Source organism: Astatotilapia calliptera, chromosome 16, assembly GCF_900246225.1.
Source record: "Astatotilapia calliptera chromosome 16, fAstCal1.2, whole genome shotgun sequence".
NCBI classification, from domain to species: Eukaryota; Metazoa; Chordata; class Actinopteri; order Cichliformes; family Cichlidae; genus Astatotilapia; species Astatotilapia calliptera.
Genome location: NC_039317.1, coordinates 8,688,352 through 8,708,270, shown reverse-complemented (window position 1 = coordinate 8,708,270; position 19,919 = coordinate 8,688,352). Strand labels below are relative to the sequence as shown.

General features: G+C 42.6%; 1 protein-coding gene across 5 annotated transcripts in view; it reads right to left on the bottom strand.

Annotated features, from left to right (window-relative positions):
* Nucleotides 1-19,919, bottom strand: part of sema5ba (sema domain, seven thrombospondin repeats (type 1 and type 1-like), transmembrane domain (TM) and short cytoplasmic domain, (semaphorin) 5Ba) — a 192,929-nt gene that overhangs the window by 28,302 nt on the left and 144,708 nt on the right. For all 5 annotated transcript variants that reach the window (XR_003269943.1, XM_026144738.1, XM_026144737.1 and 2 more), the window contains 4 exons: nt 15,929-16,064; nt 13,474-13,681; nt 13,187-13,394; nt 295-412 (listed from right to left, as the gene is read on the bottom strand). Coding sequence is in view for 4 of the 5 variants with exons in the window: in XM_026144738.1 (XP_026000523.1) it covers nt 295-412; nt 13,187-13,394; nt 13,474-13,681; nt 15,929-16,064 (670 nt within the window). In the remaining variant the exon portion in view is untranslated. The remainder of the gene's footprint in view (nt 1-294; nt 413-13,186; nt 13,395-13,473; nt 13,682-15,928; nt 16,065-19,919) is intronic.

Genomic DNA, 19,919 nt, shown 5'->3' with positions numbered 1-19,919 from the left:
AATAAAAGCACTACTATTCACTTCCTTCTGCCAACTTAAACTTAAATCCCTTTGATTTCAGTTGTTTAAGCTTAGTCAAATTCACCTTCTTTTCTTCCTCTGCTTTATCCTATAACCTGCACTTGAGCCAGCTCTTTTACCGGACACATGAATGGTATCATCCACTATTGAATGTGAAAAAAAAGATGACATTAACAAAGCGCCTGCAGTACGTCTTACACCCCCGCTGTAAGAAGAAGTCAGGCGCCCTTGGCCTTTTCTTACAGGAAAACGAGGCCGTGATGTCACTCTTACCGGACAAACGGTGATGTTCTGCTTCCACTGGCTCATGTTAGAACTGTCCTCCAACGTGGTGCATCTGCGCTGCCTAAAGTCCCAGCCGCAGTAAGGGTCCCTCGCCTCCAAGCACAGTCTGCGCGGAGAGGAGAGGAAGAAGGAGTTTTCAGCACAGTGAATAACTGTATGGATAAATGGCCTGTATTTGTATAGCGCTTTACTTAGTCCCTATGGACCCCAAAGCGCTTTACACATCCAGTCATCCACCCATTCACACGCTGGTGATGGCAAGCTACATTGTAGCCACAGCCACGCGCACTGACAGAGGCGAGGCTGCCGGACACTGGCGCCACCGGGCCCTCTGACCACCACCAGTAGGCAACGGGTGACGAGTGAAGTGTCTTGCCCAAGGACACAACGAGCGAGACTGTCCAAGCCGGGGCTCGAACCGGCAACCTTCCGATTACAAGGAATTAAAATCCATTTTACATATGTAATCTGATTAAATAGAATATTGCATTTTTTATACACTGAGTGCAGAAGTTTTCATTTGTTTCTTTTCTTTAATAAAATGTATGGAGAGGTCAAATAAACAAACCACTAAAAACCACCAGAAACAAAAAAAGTTCATTAATGAAAGTGCTCTGTTAAACTGCAGCAAGTAGCACACGTGCATTTTAAGGAAAGACTGCGTCGATCAGAGTTTTTGATGCAGTGTCCCTCCCTCTGCTCAAATACTAACATGAAACATCACCCAAGCAGTGATTAAATATTTGCAAGCTCCCCCAGTAAAACAGAGGCTTAATGACAGCTAATTAAATCTAAAGCTGTTAATGACGAGGCTTAGCTGCCAGAGCTGATCTGGATGCCTCAGGAAGACAGAATAAAGGCATCAACTGAGTAACTCCTCTCTCTCAAAAGGCGCCCCTTCACTTTCAGCATCCCTCGCTATCCCCCTTCTGCTTCTCTTTTTCAGCTACGGTCCTTCCCTCTAATCGTACTCCTTCTCTTTTGCGATTTTCCTTAATTGCAGCGCTGGAGATTCTCTCGCTCCTGTCTTTCAATTCTGCTGAAAGGAAAGATTCTTGTTGCTTTCCCCCCCTGTTTTCCTGGCACAGGCACGCATGGTTTATTTGAAGAGCCCTGTAGTGTTTTAGCTGAGAGGTTGAGGAATGTCCAAGTGTTGATACAGCTCTCTGTGAACGGGCCCTGAGCTCAGCGATGAACTCGAGGTCGGTTTGGTTCCATAAAGACATTACTGCTTCGTCAGCAAATCAGAGGTGACCCCGGCAGACAAACAAAACGAGCGAGCGTGGAGTGGCAGCAGCGTTCCTCTGGTGATCTGTGGCACAGCTAGCCGGGGAAAGGACGACCTTTACTTTGCGACCACTGACTGGTAACCTTTGTGTGTGTCGTTTTAATTAAGCGGCTCTATTACACTGGATGCAATCTCCGATACCGACGAAACGATAATCGTAATGAGGTCGGCAACAAAGTCACAGTTCACTGAACTTAATAGATCATTTGAAAGGGGGGGAGGGAGGAGCTGGATGCCATTTTGGCTCAAGGGTGACCACACCGTGTCTGGAGTGACTTTGACGGGTGGCTTTGCGTCGTCACCACGGCTGAAGAATTCTCATTTGGTTTTCTGATTAGCCAACTTCCCTCCAGCACACACACCACTGCAGAGATCAGCTGAGCGGAACAATTAATAAGTGTGCATTTCATGGAGAATAAATGTTGTACGAAAAGGAAGCGGCGGTAGCGATTTAAAGCCTAATTACCTGTGGGTAATATGTGCCGGGAGGCAGGCTGGGAGGATTCTGACTTCAGGGAAAGACATTCGGTGGTGGACTCACCCGGTTTGCATTGATTTAGGGACATGAATGAATGCAACTCATAGTATGAGCTATTTTGAAGACTGGAACAACTGGAAAGCTGATCCTGACAAATTGGCTGACAAACTGAAGTGCAGATGTGAGAGGGTTAATACATCTTTTGAATTTATCACTCCATCACAAACGTGAATTACACCGTTCTGGGTAAGAAGGTGCAGCTTTCCCCTGTTTTGAGTTTCGTCAATGTAGATGCAAGATAGGCAAACTTTTATAAACCTAAATTAATATTTTAGACAACAGCATAATTCCAATTTTGAGGCAACAGGTTGGCGAATGTTCCAACCAACAGCACCGTGTCTACAAAGACACGACCTTATAATGTATTTGTAGTACAATAAAAAAAAGACAAAATCAGTGGTTGACCTCATGGGGCAGATTTACTAAAGAGGGCTGCAATAAGAGCTGTATGGGTGACCAGTGCAGATGGGTGTCTATCAATAACAGGATTGCAAACAAACAGATGTGAGGGTTCAATGAGACTTCCAGCAGCGTAGGTGCAATTTGCTTTTTGTGACAAACATAAAATAAGAGAACTTTCTATGATGTGTTTATTCAGTTCAATATAATTTTATTTATATAGCACAAATTCACAACAGCTGCTTCAAGGCAGAACCAGAGGTTATGTCAGGAAGGTAAATGTGTGTAAAACACTTTACTGCTCACAGAAGAGATCACAGCACTGTAGGCATTATACTGTCGGGGGCCCTGGGTCTTGGTCCTTGGTGTTTCTCTGTGCATGCTTTTTGCAATTCTTTTTGGTTTTGAGGATCACTCGTATTTAAGTTTAGGGTTTTTTGTAATATTAGCGAGGTTGCTATTTTCCTTTATGTCATTTATTACATCCTCTCAAGCTGTTTCTTTTTAGCACCTTTGACATTTACAGCGTTTTGTTTCCCAACGTTTTTGTGAGATGTTGCTGCCATCAAATTCTAAATGAGGTAATCTTTTTCATGAAACGGTATGTCTCAGATGTTCTACTGAGAATAAAATATGAATTTATGAGATTTGCAAATCATTGCATCCCATTTTTATTTGCAGTTTGTACAGCATCTCTGCTGTTTTTGGTTTTAGCCTTGTACCTGTGAAAATCCATCCAAACAAGTGGAGGATGAACATTAGAAATCGCAGTAAGGAGGGATGTGAATAACTGCTGTTCACTGGTAAATAGGTATGACAGCTAAAGTGGTATGTTGCTCAACATAGTCTGAATCTTTAACAAAATGGGTTTAAAAGATGTTTTTATTAAAAAATCTGACTGCTTTTTATTTTTCGTATATTAATAGGATGGCTAAAACTCTTGTGTCCCATCCTTTCTTTCCACCACATCCCAGTTTTAATACTAGTCAAGGGAGAAAAAGACAGTGTGCCAGACCATTTAGCTCCCTCTCTGACCTTTTCTACAGCTGCATAACACACCAGCCAAAAGCTCGCAGTGCTATTCTGCCTTGACGGCTGACTATTTTTTAAAAACAGCACCACTGTAAAAGTTAATTAGAGGCAGTGTGGATGGAGCGAGGGCTGTGTGATGGGAGCAGAAAAGCTAATTCCTCAAGCAAGTGCAAAGGAATGTCAGCCAGAACAGGAGGCTGATCCTGCAGATACGGAGAAGTGTGAGGCCTCTGAAAATGGCACAAAGTGTGTGCGTATCTTAATTTGTGTAAGTGTGCACATAAGCAAGCGTGCTTACTCATGAGCACTTCATCTTCGTACACCACGAGGGCGTGTCTTTGTGCTGTATGTGTGAGTGAATCGTTTGAGAAGTCTGCAGGGTACTGGCTGATAATTCAGCAGCATGCATGCCCAGTGGCACACTATATCAAAACAGAGAAGCTATGGAACACGGCCTGTTAAATTTTAAACATACTGAGCAGCAAAACTCAGCAGCGCATATAACAATAAGTCCGGACAACTGGCATCAGAAGATAAATCTCCTGCATTCTGTCGGGGTGTAATTGGCATTTTAAATCGTTTGTGAATGCAGTAAAAACCAGTGTCTCCTTTTATTATTGGACCTTTAACAACCAGACGTAAAAACAATAGTGCACCTCGCCTTTAATAGCAGGCTGTCAGTGTATAATTGCAAATATGATCACCAGAACTGATAAATTATGGATTGCATTCAGCCATTATTAGATGTCACGCTGACACTCGGAGAAAACGTTAGCAAAGGCTGTCTGGAGGGCCTGACTCATTTAACATATGTTGGCATACGGCAGCCTCTCCATCTCTCCATATGAGCTATGCCATTTCTTTTCAAACATCCACTCTTAGGAGACCACTACTGTCAAGGCACTCTTCATCCTCTCTCCAGGGGGAGCGAGCCTGTCCCCAGGGATTCTTACCCCCGCCTGCTGTGCTGGGCTGAGCTGGCTATTTAAGAAGTCTGCTCATGATGAATCGGAAACAGAGAGAACTCCTGCTAGCACTCAGCGCTAATACATCCAATTAGGCCCAGTTGGAGCCAGGCTGAAGACTGATGGTGCCGTGTCCAAAAAAACTCAAGAAAACAAAAGTGAGATGGCTGTCTGCCAAAAAAAGAAAAACCTTGCTGTCCTCTATGTACATTTTTTGGCCCCGGTGGATAAAAAGTAGCTGCATCATCACAGAGAAACAATGGGGCGGCAGAGACAGGCTACACGACAAGGAGAGATCCAGGATAAGAAATTATATTAAAGCGGCTGAAAGAGTGGAGAGGAGAAGATATGAGACACAAAGACGACACAGAAATGGGCAATATGAATATGGACAAAAATAACCAAGAGGTGAAAGCTCTTGTTTGTTTGACAACATTTTATCAACCCAGTCAGCCTTTTTGATGGAGTTGTAAATCTATAATCCATCCCATCTATACTGGCCCATCCAATCCAATTTTATACTTGGCAGGTCAAACATCCATCACAATGCAGACAAGCAACCTCTACCTAGGACTCTTGGAGCTATTCTTAAAATTTTCTTTGGACACAGAGAAGAAAACCTTGATAGAGGATGCGCGTACAAAATCCAGGAACCAAAGCTCCCATTACAGAATGTTCTAACCCAGCACTCCCCAACCTTTTATGTGCTACGGACTGGTTTAATGTCAGATGATATTTTCACGGACCGGCCTTTAAGGTGTTGCAGATAAATACAATAAAATAAAATGACACGGCCGAGACAAAAACTGGTATTTTATAAATATAATAATAAAGGCAAATTCACTGTGTAATTGTGTAACTTTATCAGCACCGTCCTCCTGAAATGCGCCAACAACATTGAGAGTAACATCCTCCTCTCTGCCCCTTAATACTCTCTGGTCGCTATGGTAATGTGTAAATATTTCTTTCAAAATAAGACACACAACTACAACACAGGAAAAGACCCGGGGAAACCAAGTTAACGATGAAAACCCTGAAAACCTGAGCCTCAACTCTCGCGGCCCGGCACCAAACAACTCATGGACCAGTACCAGTCCCTGGCCCTGGTCTAACCAGTGCAGTTCCCACTGTCACACTCATGTGTGCAGCAAAGGTAGATGTCCCAGTCGGTGCTGGTTTATTCCTTTACTTTGCTGACTGTTACTCACTGGTGATGTAACATGACACGTGAGGTCACAAGTCAAGCAAGAACAAACAACCAAAATAAAGAAACAGAGGAAGAAGCTACTGAGTGACCAGAGAAATTAAGTGGCTTGTAGCAATGACAGGAAAACAAACAAACACTGCCAGCAAACTAAAGTAGGCAAATAACAACTAATCTCAAATTTGAGGCAAGTTAATAAAGGTACTAGGAAATACACAAGAACGTTATCTATGAGCAGAGCTTTGAGTAAAAGCGCTAACATTCACAGGGACCAACACTCAGCAAGAATGTGATGGGAGATGAGCAAATACCACTTTAACTGACATCATACATACAGTACACATGTCTTTGATGATGATGATGATGCCTGGCAACAAGAGTGACAGTCTGTAACGTGTAGGAGACTCCATAATGAAACCATCACTCATTAACATGGCAGCAAACACGGAACTGCACATGCTCGGGTTCCCAGCAATACAGTCAGCGCATCTGATGTAGATCAAATGAACGAGACAAGCGAACAACATACACCGACACATGGTTTACTGCATTTATTAGAGAGAAATTTAGGGACTTTGCATTTGCGGCAGAAATTAGAAAGACCCTTTTCTGAATTAAGAATAAGAATTGATTAGCCCCACTTTGATATAGCCTAAATTGTTTATAAAGTGGATTATATTCTCAAAATAAGACTGAAGCTAACCCCTCTGTTGATTTCAATGAATGCAAAAAAGCAGGAATGCATTTCCATTAATTAATCCCCATAATTAATGTCCTTTGATTTATAGTAACTACAAGTCATCGGTGGGGCTGGGGTGGGGGGCTTAAAGACATGCTGGAGGTTAAGACATTGTGTCAGCCTAAATCAAGGCTGGAAGAAAGTGGATGTTGAGAAAGCAATCTAGACAGAAACTGACAGAGCGAGAATGAAGCAGAGAGAGAGAGAAAAAAATGATTACACTGAAGTGTAAGTGAAGCCAGAACAAAACCTGTAATAAAGGAACAGCATTCTGGAGCAGTAATAAATATATCCACTGTGTGAACACCTTCTCCCTCCATCTGCCTGAGTCCTTGGCTGGTGAAGTGTTCCTCTGACAGGTCATACAGGCTTAGCAGCAGTGAGCTCTAGAGGCCTGCTGACAGACTGGCAGTCGCAGCCGACGGCAAATTGAGTTTGCTCGGTGACCGGGCTGTAAGCTCCCCCAACACTGACACAGACAGGAAGTCTACAGCTCCAGTAGAACGACAGTGGCTTGGTTTTAACAAGCAGCCACACACAGAGGCGCAATCGGAGATGCTAATGGTCAGTGGTTTTCCTCAATTGCCACTTAGTGGTTTCCTGTCCTTGTTTTACACTCCTGCTGCAGGCAGGCTTAGCGTCCTTCCCCCCATGAACGCTGCTGGGTCACTATTAATAACACAAACATAACCACAAATTCTTAAACAGCAAATTGAGCCTGAGCCCTTCAGGCAGATACAACTGTACCTCTTGTAATAAAACGTAATGTAAGCACACGTGTGAGCGGCGCGGTTTTTCTGCAAGAATGCAGCTGCTACAGAACAGCCTGATTTGTTCCGTTTCATCCTCCTCGACATTATCCTAATAATTTATTTAGCATTTCCTCCTTCTCATAGTTATTTTTGTTTCAGAAGTCTTACGTTCTCCTTTTCTCGTGCTCTGCCCTCGTTCTCCTCAACACCAGCTGTGAAAGCAGTCAAAGAAAAAAATAATAAAATCATCTAACTTGAAACCCCCGTGTACAACCACTTCTCCCTGTCTGACACCTCCAGTTTTGACAAATGAGTTAACCAGTCCAGTAAAGGAAAAGTGCAACTTTTAAGTTGGCTTTTTGTAGGGGATGTAAGCACCATGCTGCTGTGAAACTTGTAGTTTCATCTATTTGGCAGTGTGGACTAACTTGCTTTATTCAGTGTAAGCAGTGAGAGGCAGGGGGGGAAAAAAAGACCTGATGGATACAACGCTGTAGCTAAGCCTGCACGCTGCTGCGGCCAAAATAAATCACTCCACTAACAGAGTGAGATAGAGAGATAGAGGGCTGTGTGGAGGACAGAGCGGTACTGTTAGCCAGAGGTACCAATTGGCCAGGTCAAATATAATTACCACAAATAGAAGGACAAACACACACGGGCATGCAGACACACACACAAAAAACGGCAAGACAAGCTGTAACGTTTGTCTGCAAGCCATCACTAAAAGGATACAAATCAACAGCGCTTGAAAAGGTTTAGCAGCGTAACATAAAAAAAGCACTCGACTTAAAGACGACGATGCAAACGTTGTTCTGCTCTCAGGGTTTTCAGCCCCGACGTCGTCGCTAATGTGGATCAATGGCAATGAAAAACTGAACAGTAAAGGCACTTTATGTAATTGAGATTTTAACTGGTAACAGTTCAAATCAACTCAGTGTTAGCTTGTTGTTGCTGTGAGGTTTATTGTCTTTGAATATATGTTATTATGCATGCTTTGATCTTTAAAAGTAAGTATGTAGAACCTTCAGTTTAACTTGTGTCTCTTTAAGGACCTTTCTGGATAAAGCATGGCCTTGCTTGACTGACCCAAAGAAAATGAGGCATTGGTTATGGACTATAGGTGCAGCTCGCTAACGGCTAAAGGCTAATAAGCCATGGCGACCGTGGCTCAGGGGGTTGGGAAGCACATTTCTAACCGGAAGGTTGCCGGTTCGATCCCCGGGCTCTCTGTCCTGGTTGTTGTGTCCTTGGGCAAGACACTTTACCCTACTACCTACTGGTGTTGGCCAGAGGGGCCAATGGTGCGATTATGGCAACCTCGCTTTTGTCAGTCTGCCCCAGGGCAGCTGTGGCTACAACTGTAGCTTGCTTCCACCAATGTGAGAGTGAATGAATAGTGGCATTGTAAAGCGCTTTGGGTGCCTTGAAAAGCGTTATATAAATCCAATCCATTATTATTAATAAAACCTCTGTTTTCACCCAGTGTACCCAGGACAAGCGGAGACACCTGCAGTCTGCTGGTGCTGATGGAACATATTGCTTTAATGCAAAATAATTACCTTCTCTAAAAAATCCTCAAATTTAATTGCATATTCTATGATATATTCAGCACCGTTTGTCTTTCTTTCAGAAAGATTGCTCTAAAAACTCCCACCTGAATTTCATGAAGCTTGTGGAGTCATCTGGTATAAGCTGAGGAGATGCCATTAAAATGGGCTTAGAGCCAAAGCTAATAAACATTAGCCTCACTAGCGGTGTAATGTACTAACACAGAGGATTCCTGTTTTGATGATTTGCATTAATAAATAAATAAAACTAATCCACTACATGTTTACTTCCCCAGATGCCAGGAGTACATGAGAACTACTGTACTCGCTCTTGTAGCCAACAATGACAACATTGCTTGTGGCGCATAAATATAGAGGGGCACCTCCACCTTCCTGTATCAAACTAGCTGCTAGGTCGGCATTAAGTGTTAGAGTGTGATGTAGATAAATCAGTGAGTACTTTAAGCGAGGCATTTTATTCAGTTTAGCAGCAGAATGACTTCCCCCTTGGTATGAAATTACATATGTTTTACATTCCCAAAATACTAGGGTGAAAACTCTATCCATCCAGTTTCTTCTCGTTATCCAACAAATGGTCACAGGGGGTTGGAGCCTATCCCAATTGATATGGGGCGAGAGGTCACAGTGCCAACACGATCACCAACTAAGCTAACCCCACTAACCGCATGTCCTTGGACTGCGAGATCAAGATTATGTGGAGAGGACTCCTACAAACACAGAAAAAGAAGATGCAAACTCTACACAGGAAGCCCAGGACCTTCTTGCCATGAGGCAACAGGGCTAACCGCTGTACCACTGTACTCAAAAACCACTTTAAGGTGAATTTTACATGTGGGTAGTGATGGAAAGTTTCTCTGTGTCCAGAATTCTGCGTCACTCTATAGAGGCACTCCAAACAAACTGGAGGACACACAGACATCCCTACAGACCTTCGCATTCCCCCTCTGATAGCAAAATTTGCATCACTTAGAGCCCGCGGGACCCACGTGGCTACAGAAATGATAAAACTAACCTTAAATGAAGGATCTCGGCATCACAGCTATTCAGTCTGTCCATTAAACAGTTACCTGGTTTCTAACAAAGCTGATAATAATAATTATCATGTCTCACCTGCTTCAGTGTTTGTTTATGTGTCATAATAGTGTGCCTGCTAATGGGCCGCTGTTCGCTGATATAACCATATCAGATTATTCAGTTGTTACCGGGGTGTGAATGAATATATGGCTGCATGGGAATAGGATGGCTGCACACAGCACGGGAGGGAAATTCACTCCACTCATTCAGACAACAGTACAATGATTGGGAGCTAACTCAGAGGAGGAAAGAGCAAAAGGGCAGGTGGACCTTTTTCATGCAGTGCTAACAGTGTGTACCCAGAGAGATACTCAGGAAGACACAGTGAAAGAACAAACAGGCCTGACCTCTGATCCAGTCCGTTTTGTACACAGCCGTGGACAATTAAAGAGGTAGTACACACTGAAATGTGTTTTTTTAAAATGCATGTCATTTCTTGTAAGTTCTATATAAGATACATATTCTCAATAGATGATAACAGATGAGAACTTTATACACAAAGTGTGACTGTCAGCTATGTGTCAGCAACTAGATTTCAGCTTTGCATTTTCCGTACGTTAGAGCAGCTTTCCAGCTCTGTAACCTGTCCAGTTAAGCTCTCCAGAGTATATTTGAGCGATATGATGTGCTGTGAATTTTATCTGGTTCAGCTTTAAATACTCAGCAACAAGCACTAGTCTTGCTGATTAAGCAGTGCCACTGGCAGTTTCACAGGCCATTCCTTTTTTCCCACAGTGTATTTACTCTGAACAATACATTTGAGAATAGCTTGACAATACGCTTGTGTAACACAACCGAAAACCTGTTTAAGCCTCCGTGTGCAGTATGTGTAAAAGAAAACAGCGTTTCTTTGGTGAACAACTTCTGATTTGAGCATGAGACTAAAAAAAAGAAGAAGAAAAAACAAGAAAAAACAAGATGTGAAAACCCAACTTTGGCTCTGGAAAGTTTAATTGGCATATCTGAGTAATTGGATCAGATCAGCACTTAATGAAAATATAAGCTGCAGGCCTATTCACATGCATGAATTCTCACTACCTGGCCATTTCTCTTTCCCCCCACAATCTCCTAACTCAATATCACACATCTGTTTTTTTTCTGGTCACTTAAGTCCAACTAAATGAGCTCAGGTGTCACCCCAACCGACAGGTTCAAAACTGTTGTATTCTCCAGCTCGTTTTGCCTTTGGCTGCAGAGCAATGTGAAAGATAATACGTATGAAGTGCAGGGGTGAGCAGAATATCACAAACTAGATTAAATGCGGCCCTCTTCCCAACCTCCCAGCCTTCCCCCTTCCTCTTATGCCCTTGGAGCCCACTCTTCTTATCGTTTCACCTTTGTGTGTCTTAAATAGCTTATTTTACTCGCCTTTTCGATCTCTTTCTTCTTGTTCCTCTTTTGTGCCTGATTCTCATCTTGCAAATCTCACCCACCCACGTCTTATTAAACACAATGGTCACCTTTTCCTGGTGTGTGTGAGTGTCTGCTCCGGTGTGTCTAGGAGTTTGGATTTTTAGTAGAAACAATGAGCTGACTCATCATGCAGCATGCATATTAGAAAGTGTCCACCACCAACCCACGCATATATCACACCATGGAGACTGCCACACACACACACACACACACACACACACACACACACACACACACACACACACACACACACACACACACACACACACACACACACACACACACACACACAAGGAAAAAAAGCATTAAGCTATTTGTATTCTAAAATGAAATTGACTTTGAAGGACGGAGGTGGCGATGATCAGATGCAGAAGCCTCGACAAACAGCTCCCCTCACCCACCACGGAGACTTTCACATGAATAACACTGGAGCTGGAGATGGGAGAGGAAAGCCCCCCTCCCTCCCTCTCTGAGTCTTTGTACCTCTGTCACGCAAAGGCATGCCTGTAGAAAAACTTCTCTGGCAGCGTATGAGGTCGCTTCACACATAACTTTTTATTTATCCTCTGATTCAGACACAAACAAAAGGCAGAACAGTGCTGTCTCTGTATTATGCACAACTTCCTTACTGCAAAAAAAAGAAGAAGAAGAAAAACCACAACAAATTAATTTCCTCCAGCTAGCAGATACCACCCCATTCATTCGTCTGGTTCCATAAGGACTTTAATGATTATAGGCAAGGCCTTCCAGACATTAATCCTAGCTGAGGACAGATAATTGTCTTCAATAGGGGACCAAGCAAGTTAAAATGAATCCAACGCCAAAAAGCTTAAAATTAGCAATTAAATATATACCCGATGTATAGGGCATAACAGCTTTAAGAAAAATAAGGTGTGCTATCTTTTAGCTTGTTATTTGCATTATTTTTATAGTTGGACTTTTAGAAAACGGAGCAAAAAAAAAATGCAAATGTAAAACAATGAGAAGAGGAGCGCTTTTAACAAAGATTCCTGCAAGGACTGAATCGGAGATGTTCCGATGCCAGAATGTTGTAATGAATTTAACAGCAACCCTTGTTGGCAGCCCCAAATGAGAGTATCTTCAAAGTATCTACTTATCAAAGGTGTAAATTGATACTATGATAATAATTAAGAAAGCTTAGAATGTAATATGACCTTCAGCCACGGGTGGCAGCACTGAGCAGAGTAATCCTGAGCAGCAGTCCAGTGGTTGAACGAGGAAAAAAATCTTTGAAGATCTGACACCAGGGGTGTCCAACTCCAGTCCTTGAGAGCTACTGTCCTGCAGCTTTTAGATGCATCCGTACTCCAACACAGCTGAACCAAATGGTTGGATTACCTCTTCAGCATGCCATCAAGTTTGGCCATTCATTTGATTCAGGTAGGTTGGAACAAGGATTTGTCTAAAATCTGCAAGACGGTAGCTCTCGAGGAGGGGAGTTGGACACCCCTGATATACACACAGTTGTCACATCTAGGCTTGTGAGATCAAAACATCAAAAAGGAGCACACAGTGTGGTATTTTATCTAAAAATGGGCTGAGTCTCTCTCTGCAGCCCATTCATAGATTAAAAAAAAAGAACTTTGTGTTTATTTTTGATGTTCTAATGAAGGAAATGCCAAACTATGTGACAAAGCAACACAGTTTTTTTACTGCTACAATGTTACAGTTACAAAAGCATGCAGAGCTGTAACGTTTTAATTCAGATGGACTTGTTTTGTGCTGCAGAGAACAGACTCAGCCAAATGCCTCTGAAGTCATCTGCAAATCGACATCCAAAATCCCCTCACCCCACTGACGTCAGCGGCGCAAGATTCTTTACACATGCTGTCATTTAAAACAAAGCCATCCTGGATGAGTGAGCTTTTACAAGCTTGCTGTACTTACGTCTCCGTTTTGTAGGTGGAGCATCTCTCCAGCGGGATCTTCAGGACTCTGTTGTTGAGCCCAACAAAGAGTGACCTGTCACTATGCAGGATCTGCAGGCTCAGGATCGGTTCTCGAACACCTGATGGGAAGAGCTCCATCTCCTCCAGGTAACAGCCTTGCAGGTTCTTGTTGGGGGTAGCCAGTGCCTTCAGGATGGTGCCGTACTCTAAAAGAGACAGACAAAATAAAGCAAGGAACCTACCTCCTCAATCTTAAAGTTTTGGTTTTCCTCTTTCACTACTAACCTGTGCTGATGTACATAACATGGAAGAGAGTGTCCATGCCCTGAACAATGTCCACGACTAGGTTTGAGAAGCGAACGTCATCCTGCATGACCAGCGGATCAATAGACTCCGGCTGGACAACATCGTTCATGAGGTAAAGCCGCTGGGCGTCCTGCAGACTGCGCTCTGTCAAGCCCTGATTCAGACCCTTGTCATCTATAGTACCGCACTGCAAAAGAAAGGCAATGTTGGAATTTGGACAAAAGGGTATAAAGTAAGAGGAAGATGTGAAACTGTAAAATGCATATAAGAAAATCTAAAAGGCAGCGAGAGAGGCATGGACAAAAGCACGAAAAAACAAACAAAGAGCATGCCACACACTCTTCTTTACACCTACCGAATCAATACGCCTCGTCTGGCGAGATTGTTTCAATTCCTAAATCTATGAAGTCTGAGTAATTGCAACTTTTGAATGGAATGTTATGTGAACACACTAACAGCGCAGCAGCTTAATGAGGCACTTGAGAAGAAAAAGTATGAAATGACAGTGTTCTGAAAAGCTTTGTTTGTGCAGCAGAGATTAGCTGTGGATTGCAACTTCTGCTCATTCTCTGGGATTTGAAATGAGAGGCTGATTTGTTTGCTGATTCTATTTTTTTTGGTGAACGACAATGACGGACTGACGGGTGATTATCAATATGTGGTTTTGTGGTAATCACAGTATCTAATTGGTTGAAATCTACTTCTTGCCTTCAGCTGCTAACTTGGAGAATTGGAGACTGCAGCCATGCTGTGCAGCACCAGCAGCAAGCTCTACACACCAAATGGTGTGAAATCCTAGATTACGGATCCATTTTTCCGACTAAAAATGTCACAGTGTTACAGCCTGAAGCCAATAACTGAAGGAAAGGATATATATTTCTTACAACTGAAGATGACTTTCATTTTGATTTAAGATGAATTGAGTCATCTTTATGCAGGAGAGTGCAGCAACTGAGAAAATTGGCAAATGTTCTTTTAGGGTTTCCAAGCTTTTGTCGAAATGTTGCATGAATGAAAGAAAAAGCAAGATACTGAACTTTTTTGTTTTCACAGTATTTTGCAATCAGAAGATTACAAATTGGAAAAGATGGAAGGACAGCAGGGTAACTCTTTATCTTAATCAGTGTGCTAAGAATAGGAACTGGAAGTGCCAAAAACTGCACTTCGTCAAATGGCCACTTGAGGCTTGCCCCAGCTTTAGAAATCCTTCTCAGTTCAGTTCAGTTCAGTTCAGTTCAGTTCATTTTTATTTCAAACATTTCAAACATGTGCCTTCACAATCATTACAAAATATCATTCCATTATTTGTTTGAAAAGGAGTAGGCTGAAGTATTTACTTATTTGTCCCTACCCCCTCAAGTTTTACCTCTCATTCATTTAATTTTTTTTTGTCTTAAATTAAACAAACAACATATGAAACATATGAAGTAAAACAAAACATAACATACATAAATCAAAAACAAGAAATTAGCAAGCCCCACCACAGTATAGTTTCTTTCATATGAAAAATACAGAATGTGTATATTTGCAGATACACAAGTTATGGAAAAACAACAAAACAAAACAAAACAAAAAAACAAAAAAGAACCGCAACACCTCTCATACAAGGTCTTTAATAATCAGGCATAATCTTATCTTAAAGACCTCATAGTACCATATCACCCCAACAGAGCACTTCACTCTCAGATTGCAGGTTTACTTGTGGTTCCTTATGTATTTAAAAGTAAAATGGAAGACAGCGGCTTCTGCTTTCAGACCTCCCTCTTGTAAAATTAACTGCCAATTTGGATTCAGGAGACAAACACTCTCTCTACTATCAAGATTAGGTTTAAAACTTTGCTTTTGATAAAGCATATAGTTACCCTCCCTTAGATGTGCCGCAATTAGCCTATGCTGCTGAGAGATTCCCATGATGCGCATTTCTGAGTGTTTCTTCTACACTCACCTCATTTTATTTTCATTAGTTATTATTTATCTCAGGCTCTTGTCCACAGCGTGTCTTTGTCCTGTCTCCCCCACTCCATCCCTAACCAGTCGCGGCAGATGGCCGCCCCTCCCTGAGCCTGGTTCTGTCAGAGGTTTCTTCCTGTTAAAAGGGAGTTTTTTCTTCCCACTGTTGCCAGGTGCTTGTTCATAGGGAGGCATCTGATTGTTGGGGGTGTCTCTATATTATTGTATGGTTTTACCTTACAGTATAAGCAGTTGTTGTGATTTGGCGCTATATAAATAAAACTGAATTGAATTAAATCAATGATAACCATGCTGGTTGAATGGTAGCTGTCTGGTGTCTGATTGAAATGGCTTAACTTCTGCAAACTGGTATCCGTGAACTGGAGCTCTAATTACAGTTTCCTCTTTCACAGTTTAAAAAGGTAACTGACTGATTTAACTTTTAAACAGTGGTCTCAGTGAGGAGGTGTGTGGTTAAACTAACCTGGAAATTGTGGATGGGGTTGGGCGTGGGAAGCCAAGTGGAACGAGGATTCTCCTGGGTGCGGAAAGGCCCGTTGAAGGCCTGGGTGATGGCGCTCAAGTTGAAGGCACACACTGCAGATGCTGCAATACTGTTGCTTTATAGAGAGAGAAACAGGGAGGAGAAGACAGGAGGAAGAGGGTGGGGGAGGGAAAAAGAGGTAAAAATACAAATATTATTTCAACAATAATATTCATAACCGCTTAAAATGTTGGCAGCAAATGAAGGCATATCAGAAATCGACAATGTCCAGCTGTGCAATAAAGCTATTCTGCTAAGAGTTCCATCCTCTTAATGGAAGTCCTATCATTTATACCCACAATAAACAGGCGCTCCATGTCTAGCTTGCTTTGGCTGCAGGCTAAGCTATGCTATCAGTGCTGAGCAGTGAATGGCGACAGTATTAAGCTGAGGATATGGGAGGCAGCTCCACAGATTATGTGCGCACACACACACACACACACACACACACACACACACACACACACACACACACACACACACACACACACACACACACACAGTCGCCTCACAGGTGTAACATATGAGAGTAAACCCTGGCCGAACAAGCAATGCGAGCAAAGGTATTATCGTGATGCTCTTTACTAATATTGTGCTGCAGGGTAATGAGTTTCTTAACAACTTGCTACTGCTGACTGCTTCCTCCTCCTTCTTATACAGTACATCCAGTAACACACAAACTTTCTACAGCACAGTGAACAGCCTGCTGCCTTGACATAGCTTTTGCTGATAAACTACCAGTTAGAAGATAGTGAGTGATACCATTAAAGGGGAAAGAGATTGGGAGAGAGTGAGAGAAAAGGCAACAGCCACAGAGTGAAAGAGACTTGCACCGAATCCACACACAAGACTTTGCATTAGCAACACAAACATTAGCAGAGAGCCTTTAAAATTTTCAGCTGAGGTTTAGCGAACGCAATGTAAATAAGATGCAAGCCATTAGCGGGCCCATTGTGGACTTTTGTGAGTTGAGGAGTGAAAAATGTGGCTGTAATGACGTCTGCGTGGACACTCCATCAGCCTACAGAGAAAGGAATACTTTTAAAATGGCAGGGTTCCTGAGTTTGTTTTGGCTCCTTGTGTGAAGTATGAGTCATTGAAGACTGCTGGTTGCGGGAAAAGCTGTATCACTGGGGTTTGGTAAATGGTTATTTGTTCATTTTTCTTTCTTGTTCTTTTCCTGACACATGACATATTTATCCATCTCTTAGCTAGACAAGCCATATTGGAGAATTTATTTGCAATTACTGAAGTTACAGCTACAGTAATGAGGTGTGCTGCTGGGTGAAAAATGTGCTAGGACACTTTTTATAAGGTTAAATGTCTGGTCTCTTTCGACCAGGTTCAGGTTTATATGGGGCAATTATCTGTTAGGTAAGATTTGGGTGTTTTAGATACATGAGGGCTAGAATGACATTATTTGTGGATCTTGTCAATCCTATTGTTTGTCTATTTTCACTACATCCTATTATGCTTTGGGTAATACAATTTCAAAATGCTCCCCCCCCATAATGGCAGTGATTTAGCTGTACGTAACACCCGAGCCCAATAAATAATTTTAATTCCATTTTGGCAAAGCTACCCTATGAACAGTCATGCTGAATTAGTTTTCATCAGTTTCCTTTTCCACAGTATTCTGACCACCTGCCAAATACTGTTTTGGTCCCCCTTTTACTGCCTAGACATCCCTGACCCATCGAGACATGGACTCCACTAAACCCCTGAAGCTGTGCTGAGGTGCCTGGCACCGTGTTAGCAACGGATCCCTTAAGTCAGCGGTCCCCAACTCCCGGGCCACGGACCGGTACCGGTGGCATCCTACCACAAAGCATTTTTTGCTTTTTGCTGGATACTTTTCTATATCCCAGGTCCAGGTACCCCCGCCCTCAGAGGGGCAAGCCGCACCTAGACCCAGGAGATGTAACCCTTCTCTCTGGGGTGGAGGCAAGCGGACCGCCTCCTTATCTGCAGTAGCAGGGAGGTCCCGCATCCCGGACCCCAATCTGACGGCCAGCACCTCCTCCCAGCCCCCCCAGCCCTGACGGCTAACAGAACCGGGGTGAGTGAAGACCCCAAACCTCCCTACGCCCGCTCATATGTAGTGTTGCTGTGTGCTGTTCTAAAGTGCATTTAAGTTACCATTCTTACCTCAGAGTTGTTTCTAAGGTCTGCTGGGAGAGTGCTGGTTTCTTCTGTTGATTTTTGCGTTGAATACTACTTTCTCAGTGGTCCAGTTCAGGGCAGTGAAATAACTAATGCGTTCTGTCATTACCGCAGGGAAGCAAAGTGCTGTGCAGCTCCAAATGAGTTCTGACTAAACATTGGGAGAAGCCAAACAGGTGGCTCATTGACTGACTCAAAGGCCATTGAGGAAAACAGCCTGCACACTTCAGTAAAGGACTTTTTCTGGGTTTTTTTTTCCTTTTTTCTTTTCCAATGGCTCTGGTAGAGAAAAGAGTGGCAGGGAGGCAGAGAGAAAATGTGTAAAGCAGAGTGAGCCGCTGTGGTGAGCCAGCAGTAACCAAACCCCAACTGGAGGAAACCACAGGCAAATGCGCTGCAGTCACTGAGGGATATAGCCACAACAGTTTGCACATTCACACAGGCACAACTACACAGTTTGACATAATAGAAAGTTAAACTGTGGCTCCGTGGTCGTACCGTAGCTACAGCTTGCATTAAAGCTGCATTCGGTCACAGAAAGCCTGACATCGTCCAGGTTATTTGAGAGGTAATGCCAAGAGAGCAGAGCAAAAGGGTGCAGTGAAAGGACTGCAGCCTATTGCACTAATGGATGCAACCCATATGTTTTGAGCCTGCTTAAAAGCCCGGGAAAGTGATTGAAAAGCTGTTTGACATCTGCTATGCTGTTTGCCGCCGCTGCTTTGCCACTCTCTGAGGCCCGGCACCACAATGATTACTGTCAATATGAGTGAAGTTACTTCTTCAAGTGATTCATCTCATTCCAGCAGCCTCATCCTCTCACTGGTTGTCCCTTTAATTCCCTGTCTTATTTTACAGAATGTATCCATGTCCATCACTCTCTGTCCGATTTCTTTACTCCAGTTTGAACCAATTTAATTTAATGCTACACACGATATGTGTTTCTCTGGATTTTTCATTGTATGGTTTTTACTGTGCTCCCCTGCAGGTGTGTGGCTTTTTGCAGAGCATCAGAAATGGAAGGAGTTCGAAAGAGAAGGCAGAAAAAGAAAGATCAGGTTGACGAGGCTCTGCCTCTCTGTTAGATATGCATTACCTCCATATCCACTGATTATTGAACACTCTCCAAACCAATATATAACATGTTTTGTAGCTACTTGGCACTGATTTTGCAGTGCTGTATTTTTACAGTCGTACTATATATTTCTATTTTTATTAACCCTCTCAAGGCAGGCGTTGCAGATTTGCAACAGTTAAAAGCTAACAACCTGATTACCCCACATATATATTTTATGAGGTTTTTTTTTACTCAGAAGTACCACTGCAGGTATTCTTTTGTGCATTAGCAACAAAAACTTAATTTGAGCCTGAGAGGGTTAAACTGCCTGTTTTTATCTGCAGCTAAAATGAGTCATCTCTTGGTGCAGCATCAAAGTACTGCTTATTCATAAGTGCATCAGTAATGATAATGACACAACGTATCTGTATAAAATGTTTAAAAGGTCAAGTTCTTTAATTTTTTAATACTGAGTTATTGCTATTTTACATAATGACTCAATTTGCTGATATTTTACTATCACAGAGCATTTTATTAGGTACATGTGTTAACATAAATATCTAATCAACCAGTCACATGGTATTAACATGTTTAAGGAATGTAGACATGATCAACACAACCTATAAAGTTCAAATCATGCATCAGAATGCGGAAGAGAGGTGATTTAGGAGACTTTGAACATGGTATGGTTGTTTCAGAAACTGCTGATCT